Source organism: Pelecanus crispus, chromosome 12 (assembly GCF_030463565.1).
Source record: "Pelecanus crispus isolate bPelCri1 chromosome 12, bPelCri1.pri, whole genome shotgun sequence".
Lineage (NCBI taxonomy): Eukaryota > Metazoa > Chordata > Aves > Pelecaniformes > Pelecanidae > Pelecanus > Pelecanus crispus.
The window spans coordinates 3,179,966-3,206,277 of NC_134654.1; the positions used below are offsets into that span (position 1 = coordinate 3,179,966).

Sequence of the window (26,312 nt, forward strand, 5' to 3'; positions counted from 1 at the left end):
TTGGTGACAGCCTTACTACAGACAACTTTCATAAAACAATGAAAAGTGAGCAAGTGTTACTTGTTACAGTTACAGAATCCTTAACCCGAACTGAAATGAATAGAAAATAACTCCAAAATCCTGACCAGATTTTGCTACTTGTTTGGTTACTCGTTGCTGTCTCTCTTCTAGAAGAGTTCTTCCAGCGCTCATGACTCTGCCTCTTATTTGTATTTCTAGCATTAATCTTGTACAGGCTGTGAGGTTTGTTTTATATATTCAATATCCTTTCAGTATATTGGGTCCCCACAACATGCACACCTGTACTTTGAAAGGTAGCACAAACAGTGCATAGTGATTTGCTTTTTCTTTTTTTGTTTTCCCTCTTATTAGGTGCTCAGAAATGTGATAATTTTTCTGAGAAGCGGCCTCTTCTTGGTGTGTGCAAAAGCATTGGATCTTCTGGGTAAGAATGTATTCATTAATGAAGTCTTTTATATAAATTGTAATGTCACCTAAAAAAAAAAAAAACAACCTCAGTAGATTACATCTTTAAAGCTCTATTCCCTTTTTGCTTGTGGGATAACACTGAAGTGCTTTTAAAGTTTTTTTTTTTTCAGTGTGTCAGCACACATTTGCCTATGAGTTCAGCTTTTTAAGAGGAATATAAAATAGAGACTCTTGATATAAAAGAGATGAAGAGGTATTTTAAGTTTATTTGGTTCTCAGTGTAATCACAAGTTTATGATTAGCCTTTTCTGATATTAATCCTGGTCAGAATTATTATTGAGAAGTGTCTAAAGCAATCTCTGTGTCTTAAAGTAATTAAAAGATGCTTGCAAGCAGCATATACCAAATTAATTACAAGCACCAAGCAATTTCTTTGTTACAGCCACTCACTGTTTATTAGCAAAATGCATGTTAAATCTACTTCTTTGAGTTAGAAAAATAAGTTAACAGTCTTGACTTGTGCTCTCTGGGCAGTATTGTTGTATCACCCCTCTGATAAAAGAGGGCCTTAAGATATTTTCTGTCTGTTTGATATGTTGATTCAGACGATTCAAGGGATTTATAACTATACCTACAGGAGAATACGTGCTTTTCAAGGGTAATCCTCCACAGAGCAATTCAAAGGCTAAACAGTTGAAGTAAATCTTACAGTAGTAAGACTAATTCTGTGCCACACACCTTTTTCAATTAAGAATTTAATCACTCTGGGTGTAGAGGAAGACTATCAAGTCTCTGTAAATTTGTATGTGTTATTACTGTGTTAAACTAGGATATTAATGTTACCTGTTCTTAAATGTTTAAAACAAAAAACATGCAGGGTAGAGAAGTGAAATGTCTTTCTACTGTTTACAACTTGCAAAACTGCTTATAGTGCCTCTTCTCCTTCCCCCTCCTGTAAGTGTATGTAATCTCGTGAATAACTTTTTCTAAATAAGAGTGCATGTAACTGGTGATGCAAATACTGCTCTTGTAGGACTTTCTGTCTTAATCCAATCAGTGTATTTATATACGTAAAGGATATGTTGGACAGAAAAAACTTTCCTTCCTACCTTTGCTTTAGAAGCTGAGATATTCGAGAAATGAACAAACTGTAAGGATTGTTATTTTCACTGTGTTATTGTATTCCTCAGTTAATGGGAAACACTTCAGACATTATTGGTAGTTTCTGCTTTTCTACAAAAAAAAAAAGCTCGTATGTTTTCAAAATGAATGGATAGGTTTGCGTTACTACTTATCAGTAGTTAAATATCTGCAAATCGAAGATTTAAAATCAGGCTTTCTGCTGTGACCAGAAGACTAGCACATCATTAAAAAAGGAGACTGTGCAACAGGCTCTTGTTTACCCATTTAATAAAGAACCAGTTTGTTCACGGTGGTGAACCTTCCACAGAAAATTCTGAAACACTTTTCTACATTTACTGTTCATTGCAAGTTATTTTTGAAAGAGTCCATGCAAATTACCTATTTTATCAATAGTTTTCAGATTAAGAAGTCTTTGATAGCTGGCCCTCAATTGGAGTCACGCTCCTTTTAAATTGGCTGAAGTGTTGCACTTGTTTTTTCTTCTGTTACATTCATAGATCATTTTATTACATTTCTATAATGATTGTTATATGTAAAGAAGAATTTGTGTAGAACATTAAAATAGCTGTGTCACGAATGGCCTCTGAACCTGAATCACAATTTTAGTTCTGCTCTTTACTTGAGCTTTTGTGCTTAACATCATTTCCTGTATATCTTAATGGTTGTGATCAGATTAAACACCTTGTTTAATCATATATCTGAAGAAAATACTACATTTATTCTAGAGGATTTATTCCAAAGCACTTGATATTTTCACTACAGTCATCTCCTCACCTACTTGGGAGATTATGCTGGCTATGGCACGAAATACTGCAGCTGTCAGCACGCTACTGAAACTGTGCAGGGAATAGGAGGCCTATTCTGTCCACTGCAATGGCAGGTAAAATAATCAGTGAAATGACGTAGCACTGGCACTGAAATATTTCCCATTTAACAGAAAGGTAAACGGAGTGTCTAAAAGACCGAACGATTTTCTCAAAGGCAGCTAGTCCAAAGCAGATCCAGAAGAGAAATCCAGGTCTTCCAGCACACAGGCTGTGGTGCTGATATATTAAACTACATTGTCTTTCTTGAATATAGACTGGATGAGATTGGACATGGTTATGACAGTGGGGCCAATGTCCAAAACAGTTCTGCCAGCACAGCTCCCCTGCCCTTATCCCTCTCTTCACTAGGACACCAGGTTGTCCCTTCTTTAAAGGAGAAATGTGTGACCTCCTGAAGCAATTCTGCTACTTCCAGCAGTCCTCTGGCTTGCTCCCATTCAAATTTGACCCAGGTTCTTGTCTAAAATCTGTCAGAATAATTTACCAACAAGAGTGCTTCTGAGGGAAAAAAAAGTCTGACTTCTTCAGCCTTGATCATCATTTGGATCCCTAGCAGTTCTTCAGAATTTCTGACTTCTGGTTGCTCTTCTCAAATTTGCAGCTATTGTTACTCTTTTCCTGGAACATCCCTGGTAATTTTGACATTTCCAAATAAGTTTTTGTTGTTATCTGTTATTAATAAATAAAGGGCAGGGTTAACATTTTGGAAGAGTTGGTGGCTGGCACCATGACTTATTGTTGAAGTATGTTTTTGGACACTGCTGTATCTGGAGGCAATACTCTAATTTATTTTCCGTGGCAATCCTTTACATAGAATCTATTTTCAGTAGCTGTTCTAGAAGGTGCTTTAAAGTCGTTAATTTTTTGAATGGAAGGTGAAGAATAAATGCATTTTATACCTGACTTATGATAAAACCTCAGTAGGTTATTAACTCTTCATTACAGTTTAGGAGTTGCTGTAAATTATCACATGCTATTCCTGACCTTAAGAAAACATATGTGCTAAAGAGCTATTCATGCTGTGTATAAGCAGTTCTGCATGATACGCGAGTGATCGTACGTACAAATGTGTTGATAAATTTTGTGGTTTTATGGACTAGTACATATATTCAAATGCATAAAAATCTTTGAGAAATTTGGATTCAGCATGTGTGAAAATTACATGAGCAAGTTTTAAGTGTTAAAGATGCTAAACCATTAAAGTAATACAAATCTGATAGAATATAGTTTTTATCTAGATCCACTGCACTGTCATTTAATAGTATTTTATCTTTTAGGACTATATCAATGAGATATTGATGCGTTCAAGTTAGGAGGTGGGATTTCCTGGTTCTGACCACTAGTCTGCATTAGTGGTTACCATCAGGAAATTCTTCTCTTTTCCTTTAGCTGTAAAGTAAATACACTATAATGAGGGAAATATGATAAAAAGGTATTCTTTTTAACGTAGAACATTTGTCAATCTGGAATCCAAAGAATTTTCAAGTGGTGATGAATTAATAACTTCAAAAATGTCACTTATATTAAGTAACTTCAGTACTTTTCGCTATCCCTCTAACGTATCATATACTTTAATGGAAAAAAATTAATGAATAATTTTGTCTGTGATAATGCTAGGACTTCTTTCCTTTATTATGAAACAAAGATGGGTATAAAAGAACTTTATGCAAGATAATGTTTGCCTAAAATCAATGTTTAGATTTATGTTTCACTCCTGAAATTTTTTTCATTGTCATTTACATGGCGAAAGATCTCTTCTGTAACTTAGAAATACAATAGTTTACCCTGGAGATCCCCTAGTGTTTTACTGAATTACAGATTTTTGACAGGTCTAAAAATATCTTGTTAAATTTTAGTATGTCTCCGACAGATTTAGTAACGTATTAACTTAGAAATCAACTTCTGGATAACTTGGCATATGGATTGCATCTCTTTTGTAATGTAACCTAATACAGTAGTCATTGATATATATGCTGATAAAACTTACGTTCCTTTGAATATCAGTATTAAGGTCTTAACCTTCAGTTTAGTATTTCGTAATTTTAAATCTTAATTTCTTTGTGAGAGTCATGGTTGAGAACCTGCTTTAAAAGAATGTGTTTTAGTGTATCTCAAATTTTAAACTGTGCACTTTGAAATTAGTTTCTGGCACCTGCTTTATGTAAAAATTCTGTAGGGAGAGATTTGCCACTAATCTCAATCCTTGTATTCCCCCCAATGAGTATTTTACTGGGGAAGATGCAAATTGTGTTTCTAAACTTTTGCCTTGTATCTGAGTAGCTTTTGGTACACACATTTTTGTATTTTAAAAGTCAAATTTTCCGTCTAGTAAAATGACTGAAATGTCTAGCACGGTTTCACTATATAATCTTTTCAAAACAATAGTTTTCGCAGCTCCCCGAAAGGATGCAGTCTTGACACATAAATGGGAAACAGATTGTGTTTTTTGGCTGATGCTGCTATGCTGGTTTAGATGTTGGTTCAGTCAACTTCAGTCTTAGATTACAAGATTTGCAAATTAAAGGAAAACCAAAAAGGAAAGAACATCTGCATAAATTTTGGGGTTTTTTGTGGAGTTCTGTAGAGGTGTGCTTACTTTGTCTTGGTGATAAGATAAACAAATCTTTATACACATACAAAATGAATTGATGGGTTTTGGTACATATTAATGAATTTTCTAGGTGGTGAAACATCAAGTTGAGTAATCTGTGAAGTAGTAATGGTGGCCGCAAAACTGTGTGGCAGAACTAGTCAACGTGTGCTGTTTGGAGCTGCTCAGTTTAGAGATAGCTACATAAGACCAATTATGTTAAATGGAAATACATTCCTGTTTTCCTCATGGCTTGTTGAAACCCTAGTTTGGAATATGTTGGATCTGTAGAACACCTTCAAATACACCAGAGAGGTCCAAAATAAGCTAGATGTGCTTTTTGTTCTGGTCAAATGTAAATGTACCAATAGCTCTAACTTAAGTAAATGCTTCATTTTAGCTAATTGAGATGTTTAAGGGGAAATTGACCAGTATAATTTTGTTCTATTTTAGATTATTAAGAAATCATGGTTTGAGAGTGATTGCAAATCTGCCCTAGATGATATAGGTAACTTTCAAGAAAGCTAACAAACAGAAGTGACCATGCCAGGAGAGGGTGGAAAAAAATGTGTGTGTAGGTGCAGAGAGGAGGGAGAAGAGGGCAGGGAAGAGAGAGATGAGTAATTGTCGTGTCTTACACATGAAACACCTCTCCTGAGTGCAGAACATTTTAAATACTTAAACCCCTAGTATCTACCTTTCCTCAAATGCCAAGTGTTCTGATGACTTGATGTCTACCCCATCATGCTTAATTATGAGTTACCAAACTTTGTTTCTACTCTAAAGATTTTTTTTTCTTTTGTTTTCCTTATTAGCTAGGCAGTTTATCATACATAAGGGACAAAATTCTTGTAATGAAATGCATACCAGTCTAGCTAAAGGATTGCATCAGTACAACTGTGGGCTTACAGCAGAGTAGGCTTTAGACCACAGTTCTGTGATTCACTGACTAGCAGCCAAGACAACTTAAAACTACTACTCACCTCGTCCACTTGTGCTGCTGCCTCTGCGCTGCTGCTTTCTGCATCCCTGGGCTGTGTTGATTCATCTGGTTGTAGAACTGTACAGTAAAGGAGATGACAGAAATAATCCAAGTAAAAAATAATGGTCCAGTGTTATTTTTTAATGATACGGATTATTTCAGTCACCTGGATTACAAACAATTGCATGTCAAATTGTGAGGTGCAACCGAGAATGTAGTCAATTGTAGCATGAAGGTGGGAATGAGCACAGAGAAAGGAATTTCTTAGGTTAGCTTTGCTGCTGAAGCGGGTTAGCCATGAACTGTGGTCTCGCTTGCTATAATGCTTTATTCTGTTGCCCATCCCTCTTTTAACAGAGCAAAACAAAGAAGGTAGAAATCCTATACGTGATTTCTCCTGACAACGATGTTTCTGGATAGCAATATTTCATCTTCTGTTAATGAATCATTCAGCAGGAGATTGGGAAAAAAACCTTGAAGATCTCCTTGAAATGCAACCCAGATCTCTAAGCCATCCTTACAAAAAGTATTTGATGCTTTGGTGCACTTGTAGCCAAATATAGATGCATGAAAGATTAGGAATTTATGCCAAAATTTTATGTAGGCATGGATGATAACCAGGTAACTAAACAAGTGTAGCTAATTGAAAGATCAGTTATAGAAGATTAAAAAGTAAGAGTTTGAGGCCAGTAGACTTTCCAACCTTCCACATGATGGAGAGTAAAGGACCTCAATCAGTAACCTATGCAGCCAGCCCGTAGCATGTGTTAGGTTTCTAGCATATATTTTTAGAAAGACATATTCGTTTAATACTGTCAAGTGATGGAAAATTTTGGATGGCTTGAAGAATTGGATGGAGGTCATTTAAGGGCATGAGAAGCAAGAGATAATCTTTTTTTAATTATGGGAGGAGAAAGGAAATAAGGGCAAGTTAAAGAAGAAGGAGTAGCTGGAGCAAACAAAATGTGTAACTTTGGCTAGCCAGCACTTTTTTCCCCTGCTGGTTGGTTTACAGGGCAAATCAATTGGCAGGAGATTTTCAGGAAGCATGCTTTATTAACGTGGCTACTGTAGATTAAAACCTACTAACCTTAACACAAGTTTAACTGAGGAATGTGTTTATGGGAGTGTTAAGGTTTAAGTAGAAAGCAGCTTTACATGAGTTAGAATAGAAACAAAGCAATTAATATGTGTGTTAATATTTTCTCACATCAATATTTTAAAATCACATGACCCTGTTCCTTGTCTGGCAAAGTAACGAGGTAATGCTACAATCCAGTGTCCAGTTTGAAGTGTCTGTGGCTTTTAATGTTTAAAATTAGCTAGCCATGAAATGATTTGTCAGAGGCAAACAGCAAAGCTTTCTGGAAGGATCACCCAAGAGAAGGAAATTAGCTATGATGAACGAAGGTCGTGTTCACAGTTCTCACGCTGCTCAGAGTAACTCTCCCTGGAGTATTTTTACTGGAATGCCATTGCAAATGCAGTGGTTATGCCGTGGCCTCACCTGGCAATGCCAGAGGCTGAATCATGCAATTGAGTGAGTAAAGGGTGTATTCTCTCAAGATAAAATACAGCATGTTTTTTTTCAAATCACACATAAAAATGGGTTGGACAGATGGCTATGATTTTCAATTGTGTTGGACACCATGAAATAGATTTCATGAAGTTCGTTAAATATTTGTGGTCTTTTATGGAAGACTACGTGAAATTCGGTCATATTTTTTTCTCCCCAGCCTTATTTTTTGAAGACTGTCAAGGATGTGTAAGTTTAAATTTCTAGAGACCCAACTTATTTAATTGTTTTTGATCTAAAGAGTATAATAGAACCTTTTAAGTTGGGTAAAGCTGTCTCGTTTCTGTTATCTTTGAGGGATTGAGTCCCAAAGGCTCTTGCACTGCTGAAAAACTGTAAAGCATCATTAACTGCAAAGTGTGCCTTCCTATCAACTGCCTTGCAAAGATTTCCTTCCGTTCTAGCAGATGAAAAACATTATCCTCTCTGGTTATTGTAGGAAAAATCAGTTTAGTCCTAACAGGTTGTGTGGTAGCTTTTAAGATCCTGAGAGACGCAACCCCTGAATAAAGTAGTTTAAATTCCTTTTAGTGATGTTGGACTTGATTGTTATGTTATGTGCTAAAGATAGCAACGTTCTTCATCCTAAAAAGAGCTCTTCACATCTCAGAATTTTTTCTTGTTAACTCGTTTCTATAATTATATTAATGTACTTCTTTTGCAGTGTTGAAGTAATGTTTACTGGCAATTCTGTGAATTTTCTCACAGATTAAAATGCGAGGAGATACAGCTTTAATGGAATAAGGTAGTGCTTCCATTTGTAAATACCGAGGGTAGGAAAGATCTGGTGTTCTTCTGATGCAACAAATGTTTGTCTGAGTGAACTAGAGTAAGAAGTAACCTTTGAACTATAATAAACTGTTAATCTCGGATCAAAACTGGAAGGAAGAAAATGAGTATTTGGGGTCAAACATTGACCAGTTGGTGAGAACTACGGGTAGTTTTGACCTTCTAAAGCTTTGATTTATTAAGCTGTAAAAAGATAAACCCTTTCTAAGTGATCCTTGGGATAGCGTGGAGGTTTGGGAGAGCAGATTTCTGAGCTGAGGCATAGTTTCATTTTACTGCTGTTCCAACCCGCCGCGCATGTAATGATACGGGGAGGAGATGGAGGGAAGGAAGTAGCCGTTTGCTAAATGCACAGCCAGATAAAACCAGCTGGAGCACATACCTTCCTTGAGTAACTTGTCAAAAGAAGCACTACAGGGAAAAGATAATGCACAGCGCCATTACAGGCAAAGCTGCTGGTTCCAGGGCCACTTTAAATTCCACTTTAAATTATTAAATACTGTAAACGCTATAAAGTTAATTAGAAGAGGAACAAACTCTACAAAGATAAATGTGTTTTCAATATGTTTCTCAGGGAGGGTACAGTAGAAACCAGTGAATGAGAGGAAATTTATTTCTGGCAGCACTCTAGACATGGAACTGTGGTTGAACTTTTTACCCTAATTACGTCCCCGCTAATGCCTGCAGCGGTCTGGAATCAAAGCGGCCCTTCAGGCCCTGGAAAGTCTCTGATGTGGCGAGCGTTTGTTGTGTGATGAGGGTTACTTAAGAAAAAACGGAATATTGTGACAGGATTTTTCAAAATTTCTCAGTTACCACCCACCTCACTTGTTGCCTACAAAAATAGAGTAATTGTTTGCATCTGTGTGTTTTTGTCTGTCTTAGAAATAACTGTTATAAATCAAAGTGAACATAGACCCAGAGAACAGTTCAGGATTATATTTTCTTTTCTTATATGTCTTAGTGTTATTCCTATGTTACATACTGCAAGAAGGATTTAAAGTACATTGCAAAGTAGTTAGAAATTTCAGGATGATTTAAGTTGCTCTCTTTTTCTGAGGATACTAACACCATCAGATACTGAGGTCTCAATTCAAAGAAGGTGCTATTTAATGTTTTTTCCTAAATAATGACTGTCACTTCATGCTCGTCGTTTGAGCAGCTAATTACAAACTGCATTAACTTACAGCCCTTGTACCTGGGTTGTTACACAGTTGCTGTCACTTGTGCAATTCACTACAACTTGATGGTACTTGAACTTTGCATCTGTTACTAAATGCTATTTTCTGTCTTAGTGGTCTCTCTGGAGTCCTCCTTGTCCTTTTTCTTCTCTTTCTTTCCTTCGATAATATTTGATATACAGAGGAAAAGCCAAGGGAGTTTGCTGAGCTCAAGCATTCATGTATGGATTAGATTCTTTTAAATCTCTGAAGTGAGGAAAAAGGCAATTAAAACACAATAAGTAGAATCCATTAAAAAAAAATCTGATTATTCTTTTTCTCTACTTCTGATCTATTTTTGAAGGAGAATTAATGTCTTTTGTTAGCTTTGCAGTTTTATGTTTATAAATAATTTAAAATGTGTAATACGGTAGACTTTTCTTCAGTAATTCAAAATAGAGATTTAGAAGGCTTCTTCTTTGCGAAAAAGCTGTAAGGCATGTTCTTAAAAAAAGATCTTCCTTAATCCATTCTTTCTTTACATTCTGACTAGGTAATATATTCAGAGTATCACCTGAGGGAGATGCCTTACCGCATTTTTGGGTGGTTGCTCAGAAACTTCTTTTTAAAATTAATTGTGATTTAAATTATTAACAGAATAGTTGTGGGGTATAATTATCTCATTTTACAGATGAGGCATTAATAAAATAACACTAAAAGTTTTAATCAATTTTGCCCACACAATTTCAAGGACTGTATCTCCCATTTCAGCGTCTGCTCTATTATGTGACTGCCTCTGTGGTGAGAATGCAGTATTTCTGTGTGCCTTTCCTCAGCAGTTGTAATTCCTCCTGGAAACATCAGCTGCATTTAAGTATGAAATTCCTCCAAATTTTATGGAAAGTGGTCCAGTAAAGGAGGTGGCTATATCAGTGGCTTCACTGGGAGAAAGGCTATAATGCGAGCTAGTGCTTTTTTTGATGGTAAGCAATTCATCTAGAATCTCAACCTTAAAACCGGGTTAAAGAAAAGCGGACTGTTGGTTTTGCTATTCATGGGGCTCCTTGTTCAGAGTAATTACTTTCAGGTACTATTTCATATCTTCAAACCAGCTTTTCAAGTGCCTTAACCATAAGAGCTAAGCTTATCTCTGCTCAGCTTCAGTCATCTGCACTCTAAGGCCCTCTAATTCTTTCTTGGAAATGGAATTGTTTTCAAGCTTCCCAAAAATTGTAATTCGAGCCATAGAAACAATTAAGTTTTAGTAGACTTGTAAGCAACTGAAAGATGTCTTGCTGTCATGCAATTTGAGGTAGAGAGGCTACTTAATACAGAGGTGATGAAGTGTTGCACAATCCCATTAGTTTCTGCTTATGTCGTTAATGACATCAATGGCAAACATATTTCAGATAAAACAGGCTGGTGCAGGGTTTTGTCTTTAATGTTGAATCCAAAAAGTGGTTTTGCATGGGAGTTGGGATGACGGGGCAGGCAGGCGTGGAGCTGCTTGCTTAATTTGGCCTTTGGTGGTGGTGGTTACCTGTGAGATGAGAAGATGCCCATAGGCCTGTCAGAGCCATGAGTCATAAGGTAAAGCACAGAAAAGAAAAAAAAAATCTGAAACCTAAAGAAATTTGTTACAAGAATCAACAGGATAAAATATTTGGACCTTCATAATACTTTCACCATGTTAACAGTTGCAGATAAAACCACCTTTTAAATATTGATTATTGAGTATTCAGTCACACACAAGATGGAATCTTTAACCTGCACAGATTGCAGAGGAACATGACACTCTCGCAATAGCTGAGCAACGATTTGGTCTGTGTTTTTTGAAGAAGCTTTGTAGTTGTGGTGGGTTGACCCTGGCTGGATGCCAGGTACCCACCAAAGCCGCTCTATCACTCCCCTCCTCAGCTGGACAGGGGAGAGAAAATATAATGAAAGGCTCGTGGGTCAAGATGAGGACAGGGAGAGATCACTCAGCAATTACTGTCATGGGCAAAAAGACTCGACTTGGGGGAATTAGTTTAATTTATTGCCAATCAGTGGTGGGTCCATCCTGGACCCAGCCGGCATTGGCTCTATTGGACATGGGGGAAGCTTCTAGCAGCTTCTCACAGCAGCCACCCCTGCAGCCCCCCACTCCCAAAACCTTGCCACACACACCCAATACGGTAGTGTGCTTCAGAGCAATGAGTTGTGTTGGCTCTCAGTTTAGAGTGTTTTTCTCTTTTGGTAGAATTCTGGCTTTGTTAAATGTAACAATGTCTCAAATATATGGAATTAGTGTACGTATGCTCCAATAATCAACCGCCATCTACGTTAACTCTGCTGTCTTCTGATACGCCGTTGATCAGAAAGTACTGTCAATAAATAATGCCTCAGAATAAAAAAAAAAAAAAACTTTGGTATGATTTGGAGTTTTATACATACTGGCAATTTGTAAAATCTAGGGCTATAAGGCTGTAAGCGGCTCCACAAAATTCTCTGTTTGGGTTCTTGGTGAAATCTAGTTGTAGCTGAGATATTTTAGCATCAATTTGCTCTCAGTGTTGTGCTCCCAGAACTCCGATATCTTCTTTATTAAGCTGTGACATGCATCTGTCTCTTGATACGCAAAAAGTTTCTACATTTTTGATTTTGATCCATCTTGTATGATCTTGAAGATTGGTGTAGGATTTATTACAATACAAATTGCATGCATCTGTTTCACTGGTGAATTCTGCTTCATTTAACAGTAAGGAGGAGGACAAGACAACTCTTAAATTTAATTAATTCTGTGTTTTTGGAAGAAACACATCTACCAGATTGTAAGCTTAATCAGCTGATCATAGAGATATTAATCTTAGATAGAAGTACAACAGAAATGCAGTGGTGTTCTACTCGGAAGTTAATCTTTGCTTACGCTCTCCAAGATTTACAGAAATTTTTCCAATTAAGCTTATGTTCATAGAGTGATCAAGGATAACCAGTGCAGTTTCATACCTTTTATATAAAAGGACTTTTTGGTTACACATAAGAAGAAAATCTAGTCCAGAATATACCAGAAAAATTTATTCTGATCTGAAAAGTGGAGCTCCAGATGTACTTTTCCTCAGTGATAGCTATGGTCAAGTAAGCCTTGCAGATAAACAAATCTCTTGAGATGCCGCTAATCTTCCTATATTAACTAACTCGAAATATGATGGGACAGCTATGTTTTGTAACATGTGGTATGTCTCAGTGAAGTGGAAAGTGTGTCACACTCTAGTCTCTCTGCAAAAGCATGCCACAGCTGAAAAGCCAGCTTGTGCTATATTTTACACTTCAGCGACAGGCATGCCACATGCCATAGAATGAAGCAATGCAATACAACACGCTGCGGTACATAAAGGTAGGTTGTAGGCTGTTGTATGGCTTTATTTAGCTTCATGCACTTGGAAATTTAAAAAAGTCATATCTAGAAAGTCTCTTCTGATGATGAAACTGAGTACTGTTGTTATGGGCAGAAAACACAACAGCAGAAACATGTTACGTACTGCTGGTAATGCAGAACGGGGGAAGAGCCGTCGGCTGCCAAAGCTGAAGAGTAATTTGGAGGTTGCTAAGCGTTTTAATATTTTGAAGGATTCACCTTCCCCTTTACTTTTCTCCTTGAACTGATGGTACTGTCCTTGTAGTATCTGTTACAGTAACACCAATATGTTGATAAAACCTAGTCTTAGATTTTCCTCCTCTTGTTGATGTACAACACAGTCTTTCTGACACCTCGACTACAGGTAGGAAGCAAAGGAGCTATTGATTTGATTGAACAAAAGCGAAGATAATGGTTGTCAAAAGTACTCAGAACTGGAAAAATCCATGATCCCAATCAGTTCAAAACATCTGTTCCAGGATTGTAAAGAAAATTTGTATTTTCTTCCTCCATAACAGCCCCAAGAGTGGAAACACCTTTCCATTCTGTATTCTGTCAGGGGGTTTGCCTGTCATATGAACTGTGGTATGTGATTGAGTGTAACCTCATTGTATCAGCACTGGCATCTGAATGTTCACCCAAAGCTGCCGATGATGGCAATGTGCAAAACTGGTGAGGAAATGTTTATCTGCATTGCTCTTTAGTAGGCTGACTTTTTACTACATTGAAATGGATGCTTTGATCTTCATTTATTTAATGTAGAATTGTCAGCTCTCTCAATAACTGGATCTTTTCCCATGCCCTGCACGACAGGCATTTTGCTGCATCTTTTCTGCTGACAGAACCACAGTAAACTTTAGGAACTAGGAGGAATTTTGTTGTAGAGGCTGCAGCAGAGAATTCTCTTTCTGTCAGTATCCAGCTAATCACAAGTTTAGTGTACGATACTGTACAGACTGGAAATAGCTTGCCTTCACCCATGGTTAAGTATGAGTCCATGTAGGAAGGGATGGCAGGAATCCATGTATCTGCGTTTTTATTCATTGTACGTGAAAAACATCATAAAATTACTTGAGTAGATATCCTGAAAATGCTTGAATGCAAAGTTCAGCATAATGGGTACTCAATTCAGATAACTCTATTGTACCACCTGTAAACACTTGATATACTTTTTTATGTTTTTTGATGAGAGAGTCAATGCTCTTTGTCTACAGAAAGATGTCTTAAACATAATTATACTCGTTTTGATCTTTCAGTTTTAAGTAAAATGTTAGGAACAATTAATTAATCTTTGTACTAGTTTGTTTTTTTTAAATGAATGTGCAAAGCATATTTATAGAGTGGTAGATCTCCCTACAGCCACCAGTCTGTTTTTAATGTTATTTTCTTCGTTTGTTTGGGGAAAAAAAAAAAACCCACCCAAACAAAAAAACAACTTTAAGTAGCTTTTTATGTGGACACCCATTTTATATTAAAGCTTTGTTCCCATCTCTCTTTTTTCCCACATCTCTCTCTTAGTAGCATAAGTAAGTATAGCTGTATTGCACTTCTAGATTAAACTCAGAACAGTTTAAAATGTGGTATATGCTTTCTATTTTGTTTTAGAAGCTTATTTCTTTGGCGATAGTTTTCATGTATTCTGATCTCTTTAAAGAAACAGATGCAGTGTGTTATGCTAGCAGAAGAGTAGTGTGCAGGTTTTTTTCTTACAGAAATTCTTCCAGATGAATTTGCTAATAACAGGGTTGTTTTTTTCTATTCTCGTATGTGATCATTTTGTACTTGTCAACAAGATGGAACATTCTTAAATATTTTTTAAGGGAAAACTTTCTATGTGTTGCTTGTAACGAAGGGCTTCTTTTGACACCTTTTAAAAAGAAATAGCAACATCTGGAACTATACAGTTCAACATTACTGAAGATTTGGCCCACAGTACTTTGCTTTCAGCATTTGCAATGTGTCTGAAATTCTCAGATCCGAACTTTAAAAACGGGCTGGCAGCTGTTTTTCACAGGTATGAGACTTCCGTATCATCTGCTAAAGTTCCGATGTCCTGTCTGGTGATGAGTCAGTAGTAAATACTGTGTTCCAACATCTTGCTTGCTGCATTATTAATGCAACACAGTCTCCTGTTTTTTTCCCCTACCACCTACGTTCTTCCTCTAGTGCTTTTTGGATAATAAACCTTTTGAATGAGGACTCTTCTTGCTGTGTGTTTTTGTGAAGTGTCTTGTATGTTCATGCCGCTGTGATAAATGCTATTTGTGGCGCATGTGTGTAGTATGTACATTATGCTCTATTGTTATGGTAAGTGGATGCACTTGATCTCCTGGAGGGGAGCGCTGGCCTTGCCACTTAGGAGCAGCACTTGACAACTGATTCATGGGATGGTAATTAGAACAGCTTCACAGGAGTCTGGATATCGAGCACTCGACAGCAAATATCAACTAGTGAACTGATAAATAAGGATAAAACAGTGGGGAAGAAGCTGGTTTGGAAGCCAACAGAAATAGGGTTTTTTGGGGTTTTTGGTTTTTTTTTTTTTTAATGAAAAAAAGGATCTGATGGAAGAAACTGAGGCTTGTAATCTTCTGCAATAGAAGAGGGACTGAAATATGTATAGGCAGAGAACAACTTATTCTTTTTCTCCTCAAAATTGAGTGAATTCCAGATATTAAATTAATTCATTATCTTAGCTAGCCATGCGGAGAGTATAGAAGTAAACAGCATAGCAATTCTCTGGCATGAAATTGGCTTTTTATGAAAAGTTCTTAAATCTCTTCCAAAGGTACACTGTTGCAAATGTTTTGCTAAAGGTAGGTATCTCTTACTATAGTTCTTTAATTAAATTGATAAAAAGTTAATAGATTATCAAAGTATATGTCATTGCCCTTGAAAAGGACAACGTGTACAGGACTGGGTAAAACACTTTAAAAACACTTACAAATGGTAACGTACCTGAAGATAGATATGAAGAATAAGGCAAAGAATTTACTTGCTTTATAATAAGCTTATTTTAATATGCCGTTACCATTAAGTATTCTTTGAACAGTGTTACAAAGCTTGTAATCATATAGCAATGTAATTTATTTAGTTACAAGTTTTGCCTTTTAATGAAGTTTAGCTTCTTTAAGCATCATTTTTGCTAAAGATAAAATGGACGTAACTTTGGCTTAAATAGATATGACATAACATGGTTGCTTAACACATTGGTCTTCTATAATTTATACCTGGGCAGCTAATTATGATAATGTAAATGTGCCTGTAAGCAGGAGAGGTTTCTACAGTATCACACCTTGCAGTAAAAGATAGTTATTGTCACCTGAAGATAGGGCTTTATGTCACTGCAGAGACAGAAACCCCAGATCCTGATCGTTTTCCTGCAGTGGTTTATGAGCTTCAGGACCAGCAGACCCCGCTCAAGCCTCAGGTTCTCTCGCAGACCACGACCTGAGTTGTGCATGGAGCCAGACACCGGTCCTTCCTGAGTCCGTCCGCAGTCCTTTTGACAGACTTCTACACTGTGAAGAAATGCCTGCCTTATCAAATTACAGAAATAAACTACTACTACCCTTGGAATCAGAAAAGTAGAAGGGGAAATGATTAATGTAGCTTTTAAACATTAGCATTGGTAAGATGTAGGGATCAACATTTTAGATATTGTTTTGCTCTTTTTCGAGAATTTTCATTGCCAGACTTTGAAAGGAGTGGCACCTCTGTTCCCAGTTCTTTGCATATTTGTTCTGCCTACCTGATGTAACGTTGCACAGGAACTGATGCATGTTAGTTCACCTTTTACCTGTTCTCTTTGTTCAAAAAATTAGTGGTTTACTTGCACATTGTACACACAGATGGCTGTACTCCTTTTTGTCCAGTGCTCGTTTTGGCACAATCACAGTGCCAAATCAGTCCCATCTTTTTTTCTTTCCACACATGAGCAAACAATGTGGTTTTCTTTCAGTATGTCTTTTTTTAGGTATTCAGGCTGAGACTTGTAGTTTACCTGTAACAAAATGGTCTCTGCACAGTTGATGACTTTTTCAAAATATTTTTGTTATATGCCGCTGAGACTATGAAGATGGTGAGGTAAGAGGATAAGATGGAACTTTTTTTTACTAGACTGATCGACTTGATCAAAATATTTGAGGAAGATACAAGAGTGAAGTTTGTATCTCTTGGTATTAACACAAATATTTCAGTGCTGTATCAAATAATTTCCTCTTGTATTTAAAGGATTAGATTTAGGAACATGCGTCTAAGATTGGTACAGGTTTTTCTTATTTAAAACTAAGTGCTTCCATGTTTTTTGCAATTTGTGGTACACTTAAAATGTCTCTGCTGCTTTGTGTTTCACTGCTACGCACACATTTTTGGGAAGTGTCACTTTCTCAGAAATCTTACTCTGCCTTTCCTGATTTTGAATGAATCTCTTAAGTACCATGAATGAAAGTAAGAAAATTACTTCCAGAGTTGAGTTTTCAAGCTTTTGTTGTGAAAATTTGGGATGCAGAGAGCCAGGGAGTTTTAGGGGGCTAGATGGTGAAAGTCTTAATGAAAGTTTTTTCTGCAGTGGTGTTTAAGGAATAAATCATGCAAGCCTTGGATCTTTTTTTCTTTTTTTTTTTTTAAAAAAAAAGAGTTTTCGTTCTGGTGTGCATCCTCAGAAAGAAGGTGAGAATACTGCAATACTGAGGAGAGTTCAGAGGAGGACTGCAAAGGGCTAGAAAACAAACCTTACAACATAAGGCTTAAAAATCTTTTTCACTTCATTGCAGATTAGTTAGTGACTGGATTGCTTTGGATCCTTACTGGCTTATGGAAGGGTAACCGAGTGAGCTTTGTTGTGTTGTTGACAGAGACATAAAAGCTGAAAAGCAGAGAATGTACAAATTCTACCTTGCAATAACAACTGATTTCATAAAAATAAAATCACCTAAATGTTGGAACAATTTACCATAAAAATAGAGGACTCATTATTGCTTAAAGTCTTTTAAGACAAGATTAGGTTGCTTGGTAAAAAATAATTTTTTTGAGCTTCTGGAATGTTTTTTGTATGGCCTGGAAAGAGATGAACCTTCTGGTATTGAAATCTGTTAATCTGGGCAAACCTTCTTCAGGGCCTTGAGGAGAACAGAATTGCCTTTGTGGCCTCAACATGCTAATAATATTACTACAAAGATCATAATCAAATCTCATGCTTCAACTTTCCAGTGTAAAGGTTCAGGAAGTAATTTTTCCAATATACAATTCATTAACTCTGTCCTGTGTACTCTGGTTTGGTTTTGCTTTTCTTCCCCTTCTGTGAAGCATCAGGGAGCAGCCGCGGCTAGAACAGGTTACTGGATAATCCTAGCTGCTGCACTGCTTTAGTGCAATTTAGAAACTTGTATTTGGGTCACTGTCAAGGTCCTCCTCATTCCTATATGGAAATAGCTGGTTCTTTACCAGCAACGTATTGGTAGATCTGATGCTTTATAGAGTAGTGATTTTTTTTAAAAAATCTTTCCAGAGTAGCTTGCTGTAGAGATCACTTGGGCGTACCTTGTCCAGCCAGTTCTTTGGACTTGCTGTCACTTTTCTCTCTCCTGTTTTCTACATGTGACATGTTTGGTGCCAGGGCTGAACTGCTTTTAAAGCATTTGAGCTAGGTATAAGAATAGATATCTAGGCGAAACGTAATGGCCTGCATTAGACAGGAAGCCTAGGTGATGTAATGGTCCCTTCTGACTTGACATTGAAATAAGCTGTCTTTTGTAAAATAAGTTTTGAAGCTGTATTCTATTTAAGGCACTTGAAAAATTAAAACCAAAAGAGTTTAAAAGTTTCTGTAAATGTTAAATCCCACAGATTGTAAGCTAGGCCTAGTAAGAGATTGTTGTATTATTAGTCTTTCTGAGTATGATCTTAATATAAGTTTTAGTATTTTTATCTCTTTTCTTAAAGACGCTGATAGTAATTAAAAATAAAGCTATTTTCTATGTTGGGTCTGCCAGGCTTCAAAAACTGTTTATTGCAAATTGCATGCAAATAAATAAAACATCACAAGAGAAATGTATGAGAATACTGAAGAATAGTACTAGTGTGGCCGTAGTAGAATGGAAAGTAAGTCTGGGAATATGCAGTGAAGTAGCAGATGTACGCTAATGATTATATTTTTTAGAAAGGGTGAATGGTTATGTTTTTGAAAACTAAATTGTACTTCAGAATAGAAGAAAAAAACAGTCACCTGACCTGATTTTGAAACCCTGAAATTAAAGTAGACCTTTTTTTGTTGTGAAATGAAACTTTAAAGATAACAGGGAAAATGTGACAGAATAAATGAAAGATAACAGAGAAATGTGACAGAATAATTGCCAGATTTTGGGGTTTTTTTTAATTAATAATTTTATTTTTATGTAAACTGGTGGTAACTGTACGACTGTATGATAAAAGTCAGATTGCTTTTGACTGGAAGTACGTGACCTTCTGTCTGAAGCTGGTTTAGTGATTGCTGTTAAATTTACTGATCTGCATAACATGTGCTAGAAGGCTTGAAGTTCCTCTTAGGTTTAAATGTTACTAGCCTTTCCCAGGGAATGTAATTCCATTTTGTGGTTTTTTGACTTTTTCTATCAGTTGGTACTCTTGTGTAAGGAAAGCAAGATTTGGCCTCCAAGGTATGGAAATAGCCTTTTCTAGCTGCTAGGAAGCAGTGTTCTCTACAAATACCATTTTAGTCTTTAATAAAATAAATTAGTCAGCTATATTTAGCAAGACTTTTTCTGTAGTTTTTGTCATATCTGAGTTTTTTATATCTAGCTTCAGAAGGTAATGGACATCATTTTGTTGAGGTCAGTAGAGATTATATTAGGCTGCTCCTGTATACTGTGCAGTAGTAACTCATGCCGCTTCACAGCCCAGTCCCATCAAATTTGAATATGAATTTGTTGAGTGTCATTTAAATAACTTGCGAGATAATACCTGGAAGTATCAAAACTGGAACAGTGATTAAATGAAAGACAATTTTGTCATATGTTAGATCAAGTATGCTGATGAGTAGAAGTTTCTTATGCTTTTTTTTTCCCATTGTAGAAAACTCTGTATGTTGGCCTGCACATTAGGAAGGTCAATACACGATGGAAGAAGAGGAAGAAGTTAGTTTGGGTTTTGGGTTTGTTTGGTTTTTTTTAAGTGTGGAAACTATAAAAGAGAAAGAAAGGGATCATTACTCCAGAAATCCTACTGCTAAGATGTGCAATATTTGTCCTGAGTAATTATAGAAAGAAACTGCCTTTAAGGGTACAGAACAAGGCAGATGTAATGTAATTCTTTGTGTAATTAGAGAAAGCTGGAGCTCATTGTAGCGCAGTTTCAACAGGCGCGAGGGACGTGCGGCATACTGCAGAGCGGCACCTTAGACAAGGATCAGTTTATACACAGCAGCTGGCAATAAGCTGGTTCCCTTCTTCCATCACGTGAAGTCAAGTTAGCAAAAAGAGACTCCGGGTAGAGAACGCTGTAGTAATTCTCTGCGGACAGCTACGTCGTCTTTACTAAAGGACATGAGGGCATAACAACTTAAGGAACAAATGCTGAGGTTAACTAATCTTTAGAACAGTTTTTTGTGACAAGCTTTGATAGGCTATTTGTAACACTGATATCGCTTAGAATCCTTCTAATGTCATGTTCTCGAGAAGTGATAGGTTTTCTATATTTGTTAGACCAGTCCGTCTGAGCTCATTGATAATTTGATACAGTTTCACTTTTTTCTAAAGTATAAAGGAGTACAGGTGATAGAAAATATTGTTCCTGTAGCAATGTCTTGTATAACTGTATACTTTTCCCTAATTAAGGTTGTAATTATTATTTTAGCAATTTTATTACTGTATAAAATGTGTTATGATGCCATAACTTCTGTCATTGTTCCCAAGTGACGACCTTGTGTGTCTGATCAAGCTCATGTTGTATACATGTAGAGTAAAAAGAGCAGGTAGGTGGACATGCTTCCCTTGATCTCTTTTTCTGAAGATTCTAGCCTTATCTTTTGTGAAAGTGGTATAAGATATTCAATGATGCACTATGTCAGCCAAACAGCTTCTATCCTAAGATGATTTTTTTTTTTTAAATGCCATAATTAACTGGCAAATGCCTCACTAAAGGTTGCCTTATAAAGACCTGGTGGTCAGCTTTTTCAGCAAAAGCTCTGTTTCCGTTTTATGCCCCTCAAACATTTTTCTTTTTTTTTTTTTTTCTTTCCCCTCACCTTTTTTTCTTTCTGGACTCATGAGGCCATTCTGTAGTTCATGTCCACTTTCTCTTTGAGTGGGATGTTGTTCATCACGTGGCAGAGTGGGCAGAGAGGAAAGTGAACACTTGCGAGCAGGCAGAGTAAAATCTTTCTAGGCACAGAAAATGTTGGCCTCGTGTTGGTTCCGTCAGTCTTCTCCTTTTTTGCCCTGTATAAAAAGTGTGTTTTGTACAGTATGTTTGTCCCTGTGTGCAAACATTTTACGCAGAGCTTTTATAAATGGTGTGACTCATTGCTAGCAAATCTGTGAAGAGGTGATAGTCATGTCGTGGTGCATAAGCACAGATGTATTCAAGTGCCAGCTGTACAAGGCATCTGTTATTTTTCTGCTATCCTTGCACTGCAGCAGTCAAATAGAAGAAGATACAAGAGACTGACTGTATTTGTGTATTTATTAATGCCAACATTTTGAAGTCATTGGTGAAATTATGCCCATTACCTTTTAAAAAAGTTGTTGATATCTCTGCATTAAGCAGCTGTTGTAACAATCAGGATACATAACAAAAATTTCTCGATAATCTGTGGGAGTAATGTGAAAGGATTTTATTTGTGACAGACTTCATGTGATTACCAAACTGCAAAAACCAGTGTTTTCACATTCCTGTCTTAATCTCTCCCCTTTACATAATCATCACTGGTACACTGAAATATGAGCGGAGCCCTTCTCATCAATGGGAACCTCCAGTTTATCAGAAAGAAAAGCTTCTTAGCTAGAAGTCTCCTTGTTTTATTTTTTTCCCAAACGATGCGAGTTTTTTAGCATAGCCTGGGATAGGCCATCGAGTAGTATATTTCAAGCACATTTACTTACAATGTCTATATGATCCTCTGAAGAAATGGATGTTCATTACTCTACTCCCGAAACAGCAAGATCCGGTAATTTTAGTTTTGTACAATTCTAAGGTTTCAAGAACTTCCGATCATCAAGAGACACTTTTGCAAGGCTGTGGGGCTCCGTCTTGCAATCTGTGGTGGTTTTGGTGGTGTTCTGTGGTAGTTAGGATACTTCTGGTTTTGTAGCTGAAATTTAAATATATTTCCATTGATTACACGAAATGTTATTTTTTGTTCTCATAGGGTGTGTCATTTTGAATATTTAATATTTGATTCTGTGTGTGTTTGATAACTTAGGGAAGAAAATTGTTAAGAACAAAGCATTATGCCTGAGTAAATTTTTCTAGAGACCCTGCAAAGGACTCCAGGATGTTTATCAATAACGATGCGTTGTCTTGCTGAGCACTGTAATTCTTTGTGTATTTAAATGGGGCGTCTTGCTTAGTGTAAATCTTCCTGCTATGTGGTAACATAGCAGAATAATGAAATAATGTATGTGGTATAAATGTTATGGAAGAAAGGAAACACATTCATCCTCTGCTTTTGATCTTGGTGGCTTTGGGTTCAAATTCTTAAATGATGAGTTAAAAGGAGCTGGGATGTCTAGCTTTTGAAAGCTATATCCAGGACTCAGTCTAGATTTTTAACTTTAAGAATGTCAAGTTCTGTTCTCACTGTAATTGAGTCTGACTTCCTCTGCAACGTGGGCCATAGAAATTCCTGAATTCCCTGTTTCAAGAAGACTGGGAATTAGGAGTAGTTCGGTGGAGGTCATAAAGTGTCAGAAAAAGCTGCATTGTGCTGCAACTCTGTGGTGGCAAGCCAGTTTTAGCTTTTGCAGCCCTGTTGCACATCTTTTATTGCTCAATTCATGTGTTTCCCCTTCCTTTCTTGCTTCCATGCTTGTTAGACCTTTCACTTAGCCCTTTCGGTGAACTAACCTGGGGGAGAATTCCCTCTAGAGGAGAAAGAAAGGACAAAGTGTTATTTTTCTGTTGATTTAGTATGCTAAAATGGGCCAATATAGAATCCATTGCATATCAGAGACTGGGAAAGGAAAGTGCACAGAACCACTGAACCTGAGCTTTTGACATCACTGAAATGGAGGAGGGAAGGATACCTCTTATTACAATGAACAATGAACTGAAAAGCCTTGAATTTCCGCCCCCCCCCCCCCCCCCAACAAGTTGAAAACATGTTATTGAGTTGTTACTGAGGCCTGATCAAAAAAGAATTTGACATTATGGATCTCAGCATTGTATCATTCCTCGTTTAGGTACACAGCTTTTGGAGTAGAGTTTATAAATTTAAATTAGAGTAATTTAATGGCTGTTGTGTCTCATGAACTGAGAGTGCTCAGTAGCAAATGAGGTTTGTAACAGCCATTAGTTTGGACAGGGAGAGGAACTAAACCAGAAGGAAATGGGAGAGAGAGAGAATTCTTTTCTAGTGATTGAAACTTTATTTTTTTACCTTTCTGCCTTTGAAGAGATTGCCAAAGAAAGAGCAAGCGCTTGTGCTTCCACCCTTTTGTGTCATAGTTGGTGGATAAAGCACTTAGCCAAAAAATGGGACTTTCCCGGGAAAGCATCCTCAGCTATGTTGAAGACTCGTGATAGTGCTGAGTTGTTATGGAACAAGAAAGGCCTGCAAATGTGACTTTTTCTGGCTATTGCCATTTGTTTCTGCTGATTAGGTCCTAGGAGCACCCTCAAATGTATTTGACCTTGTCTTTGTATTTATTTCAGAAAATAAGAATAACTTGCTTATTTTTTTCTGATGATAGGTTGCAACGTACCATGGAATGAAAAGAAAGATAACATTTGGAAGGAGGACTTTTGAATTGAGCTAGGTAGAATTTCAGAGTACTTCTGACCTAGTCCATACTACTACTTGATCAGTAGCACTTGAATTCAAGTTATTGTTTTTTAGCCAGTGCAGTTTAAAAAAGCAGTGGTAGAATGGTCTTACCATAATCCACCAAAAGGAAGGTATGACATAATAATTATATAGGCATCATCATAATTATTCATTTGAGTGACAGGATTATTACCCATAATTTTGTTGGTGCAATATGTGTTAGAAGGTACATACTCGAGTCGTAGTCATGTAGTTAGCTATATGTCAAGTCAAGCAGTCAAAATGGGACTGTTCAGCATGGGCTTATATGGAAATAGTAATTAGTATCAAATATGCTAATATGATTTTAGCTATATCAACTTCTGTGACTTCTGTTTTTAAATAAGAATCTGTGTAGCCTTTTATCAAAATAATAATTTCCTGTAGGTAATAAATGTACTTAAATCCAGAAAAGTTTGTACGTAGACCTTGCTGTGGTTTTCTGCGTTTTTCTAGCAGCAATGAGCTTCTAATGTAAAGCAACTAGACTTGAATCTCACTGTTTTAAAAGTGTTTTTGAAGGGCCTTTGAAGTGCTTAAAAGTAATAAATAGCACCCTCTAGTTATTAGCCTAGGTATGTGCCTAGAAAAACGTATGTTTGGGGAGGAATTTCAGTAGGCAAAATGTCAAACCTCATTTTTTTCTATTATTTCTTTGACGGCTGTCTTTATGTGCATATGTTGTTTCTCTGCTGCATACTTATTGTATGCACCATTTTATTATCCTGAGGCATTTGAGGTAAACAGTTGGCATTTGTACTCCAGTTCTCCAGAAACTTCTCCAGCAGCTTGAGCAGATCCAAAAGACAAGCAAGTGTTGTGTCGGGAATTGTGTTAAACTCTGTAAAATAAAACAGATATGGGCAAGGGGGAACACCCTCTTTTACCAATACTTAGTATGTGTTTGTACAGCTGGCAATTTGTGCTCCTTCATATTCGTTGACCTAGAAGTAGCCAACATTTTAATGCATTCTTGGAGGGGAAAAAAGGTGTTATGGAAAAGAACTGCCACATCAAAGCCTCTCCTCAGCTTGTAAAATGGTTTCCACCACTACCTTCCTCAAGCCTATCGGAACACTCAGCACTTTCTCCCTCTCAAAAGAAAGCAAGCCTTTTTATTAAGAAACGGCCTTAGAGTTTTATTTATATTAAAATGATAAAAGTGACACAAAGCAGTTGAAAAGATCTATATAGTTCAAACAAAAGTCCATCAGAGAAGTAATGTAAATTCTGTGTAATATGTCTCTATCAAATCAAGTCATATGATTCAGCTGTTGCATAGAGTGAAATAAGTACTCCCTTTAGGAAAGTGTTACTCTGTGGAATATTTTTTAAATAACGAGAATGTAGTCTAAAACTTCATGCCTATCACATGGCTTGTATTTTGCTGGTCAGATCTGACATTCCAAAGTCTTATTTGTGACAAAGGAAACTAAGGGCTTGATAATTATTTGCACAATACAGGTTCTGACCATTGGGGATATCGTAATTCAATTTTAATTACACCTTCCCTTAAAGTAGGAGACTTATCTTGACCCTTTGTTCTCCAGCATTCTGCTCATATTGCTAGATTTTTCATTTAGCATGCTAAATAATACAGGGAGGCTGAAATAACTTAAAAGTAATTTTACAAAAAACCCCCTTCTTTCCATTAAAATCTTTTTTTATTCATTTTAGCACAAGCCCACCTTACTGCTGTGTGGACCTTTATTCTTTGCGGACAGGAGAGATGGTCAAGTCCATACAGTTCAAAACTCCGATTTATGATCTGCATTGCAATAAAAGGTAAGGATGTTTACTATACATTCTTTCTGTGTTAGGGCATGTAAAATTTCAGTAATGAATACAATTTCTGGTGTATCTGCTCCCTGACTGTGTTATTTTGACTTTCCTGTAAGCATAGCATTGGGTCTCCATTTCTCAAGTAATATTTGAGTTTGAGTATGACAATATGCTTCTCCAATGGCTTTCATTTAAGAAGCTCAAAACGTTTTGCACCTGAAATCATTTAAGCTTCTTTCAGTTGTGATGAGGGTGAGCAGGAATCATTGGAATCCTCTATCATCCACCTACAGATGGAGAAATGGGATCACCGAGAGTTTAAACAGTATAGAGCACTATAGAGTTTATGTCTCTTTTCTTTGTGTTCCACTGTTCTGCCAGATATATTGCCTTCCTGCACATCCAAAAAAAATCTTAGCGCACTCTGTGGTCTACAGAAGATAATGTTCCTGTGAGTCAAATAACAAAGCGGCATCTCTTAGTTGGGATAATGCCACCCAATTTCTGAGAGAAAATTGCTTAGAAGGCTGAGCATCGGGTTGAAAATACCTTGTTTCCATAGAATCGTGAGTTCAAATTGTGCTGAATTAACTTCAGATTGAAGATCTCCAGGACAC

At 36.8% G+C, this 26,312-nt stretch overlaps 1 protein-coding gene across 1 annotated transcript in view; it reads left to right on the forward strand.

Moving 5' to 3' along the window:
* Positions 1-26,312, forward strand: part of BCAS3 (BCAS3 microtubule associated cell migration factor) — a 373,523-nt gene that overhangs the window by 27,226 nt on the left and 319,985 nt on the right. Inside the window, exons 7-8 of the mRNA XM_075719415.1 lie at positions 373-445; positions 25,591-25,698. Of these exons, the coding sequence (XP_075575530.1) occupies positions 373-445; positions 25,591-25,698 (181 nt within the window). The remainder of the gene's footprint in view (positions 1-372; positions 446-25,590; positions 25,699-26,312) is intronic.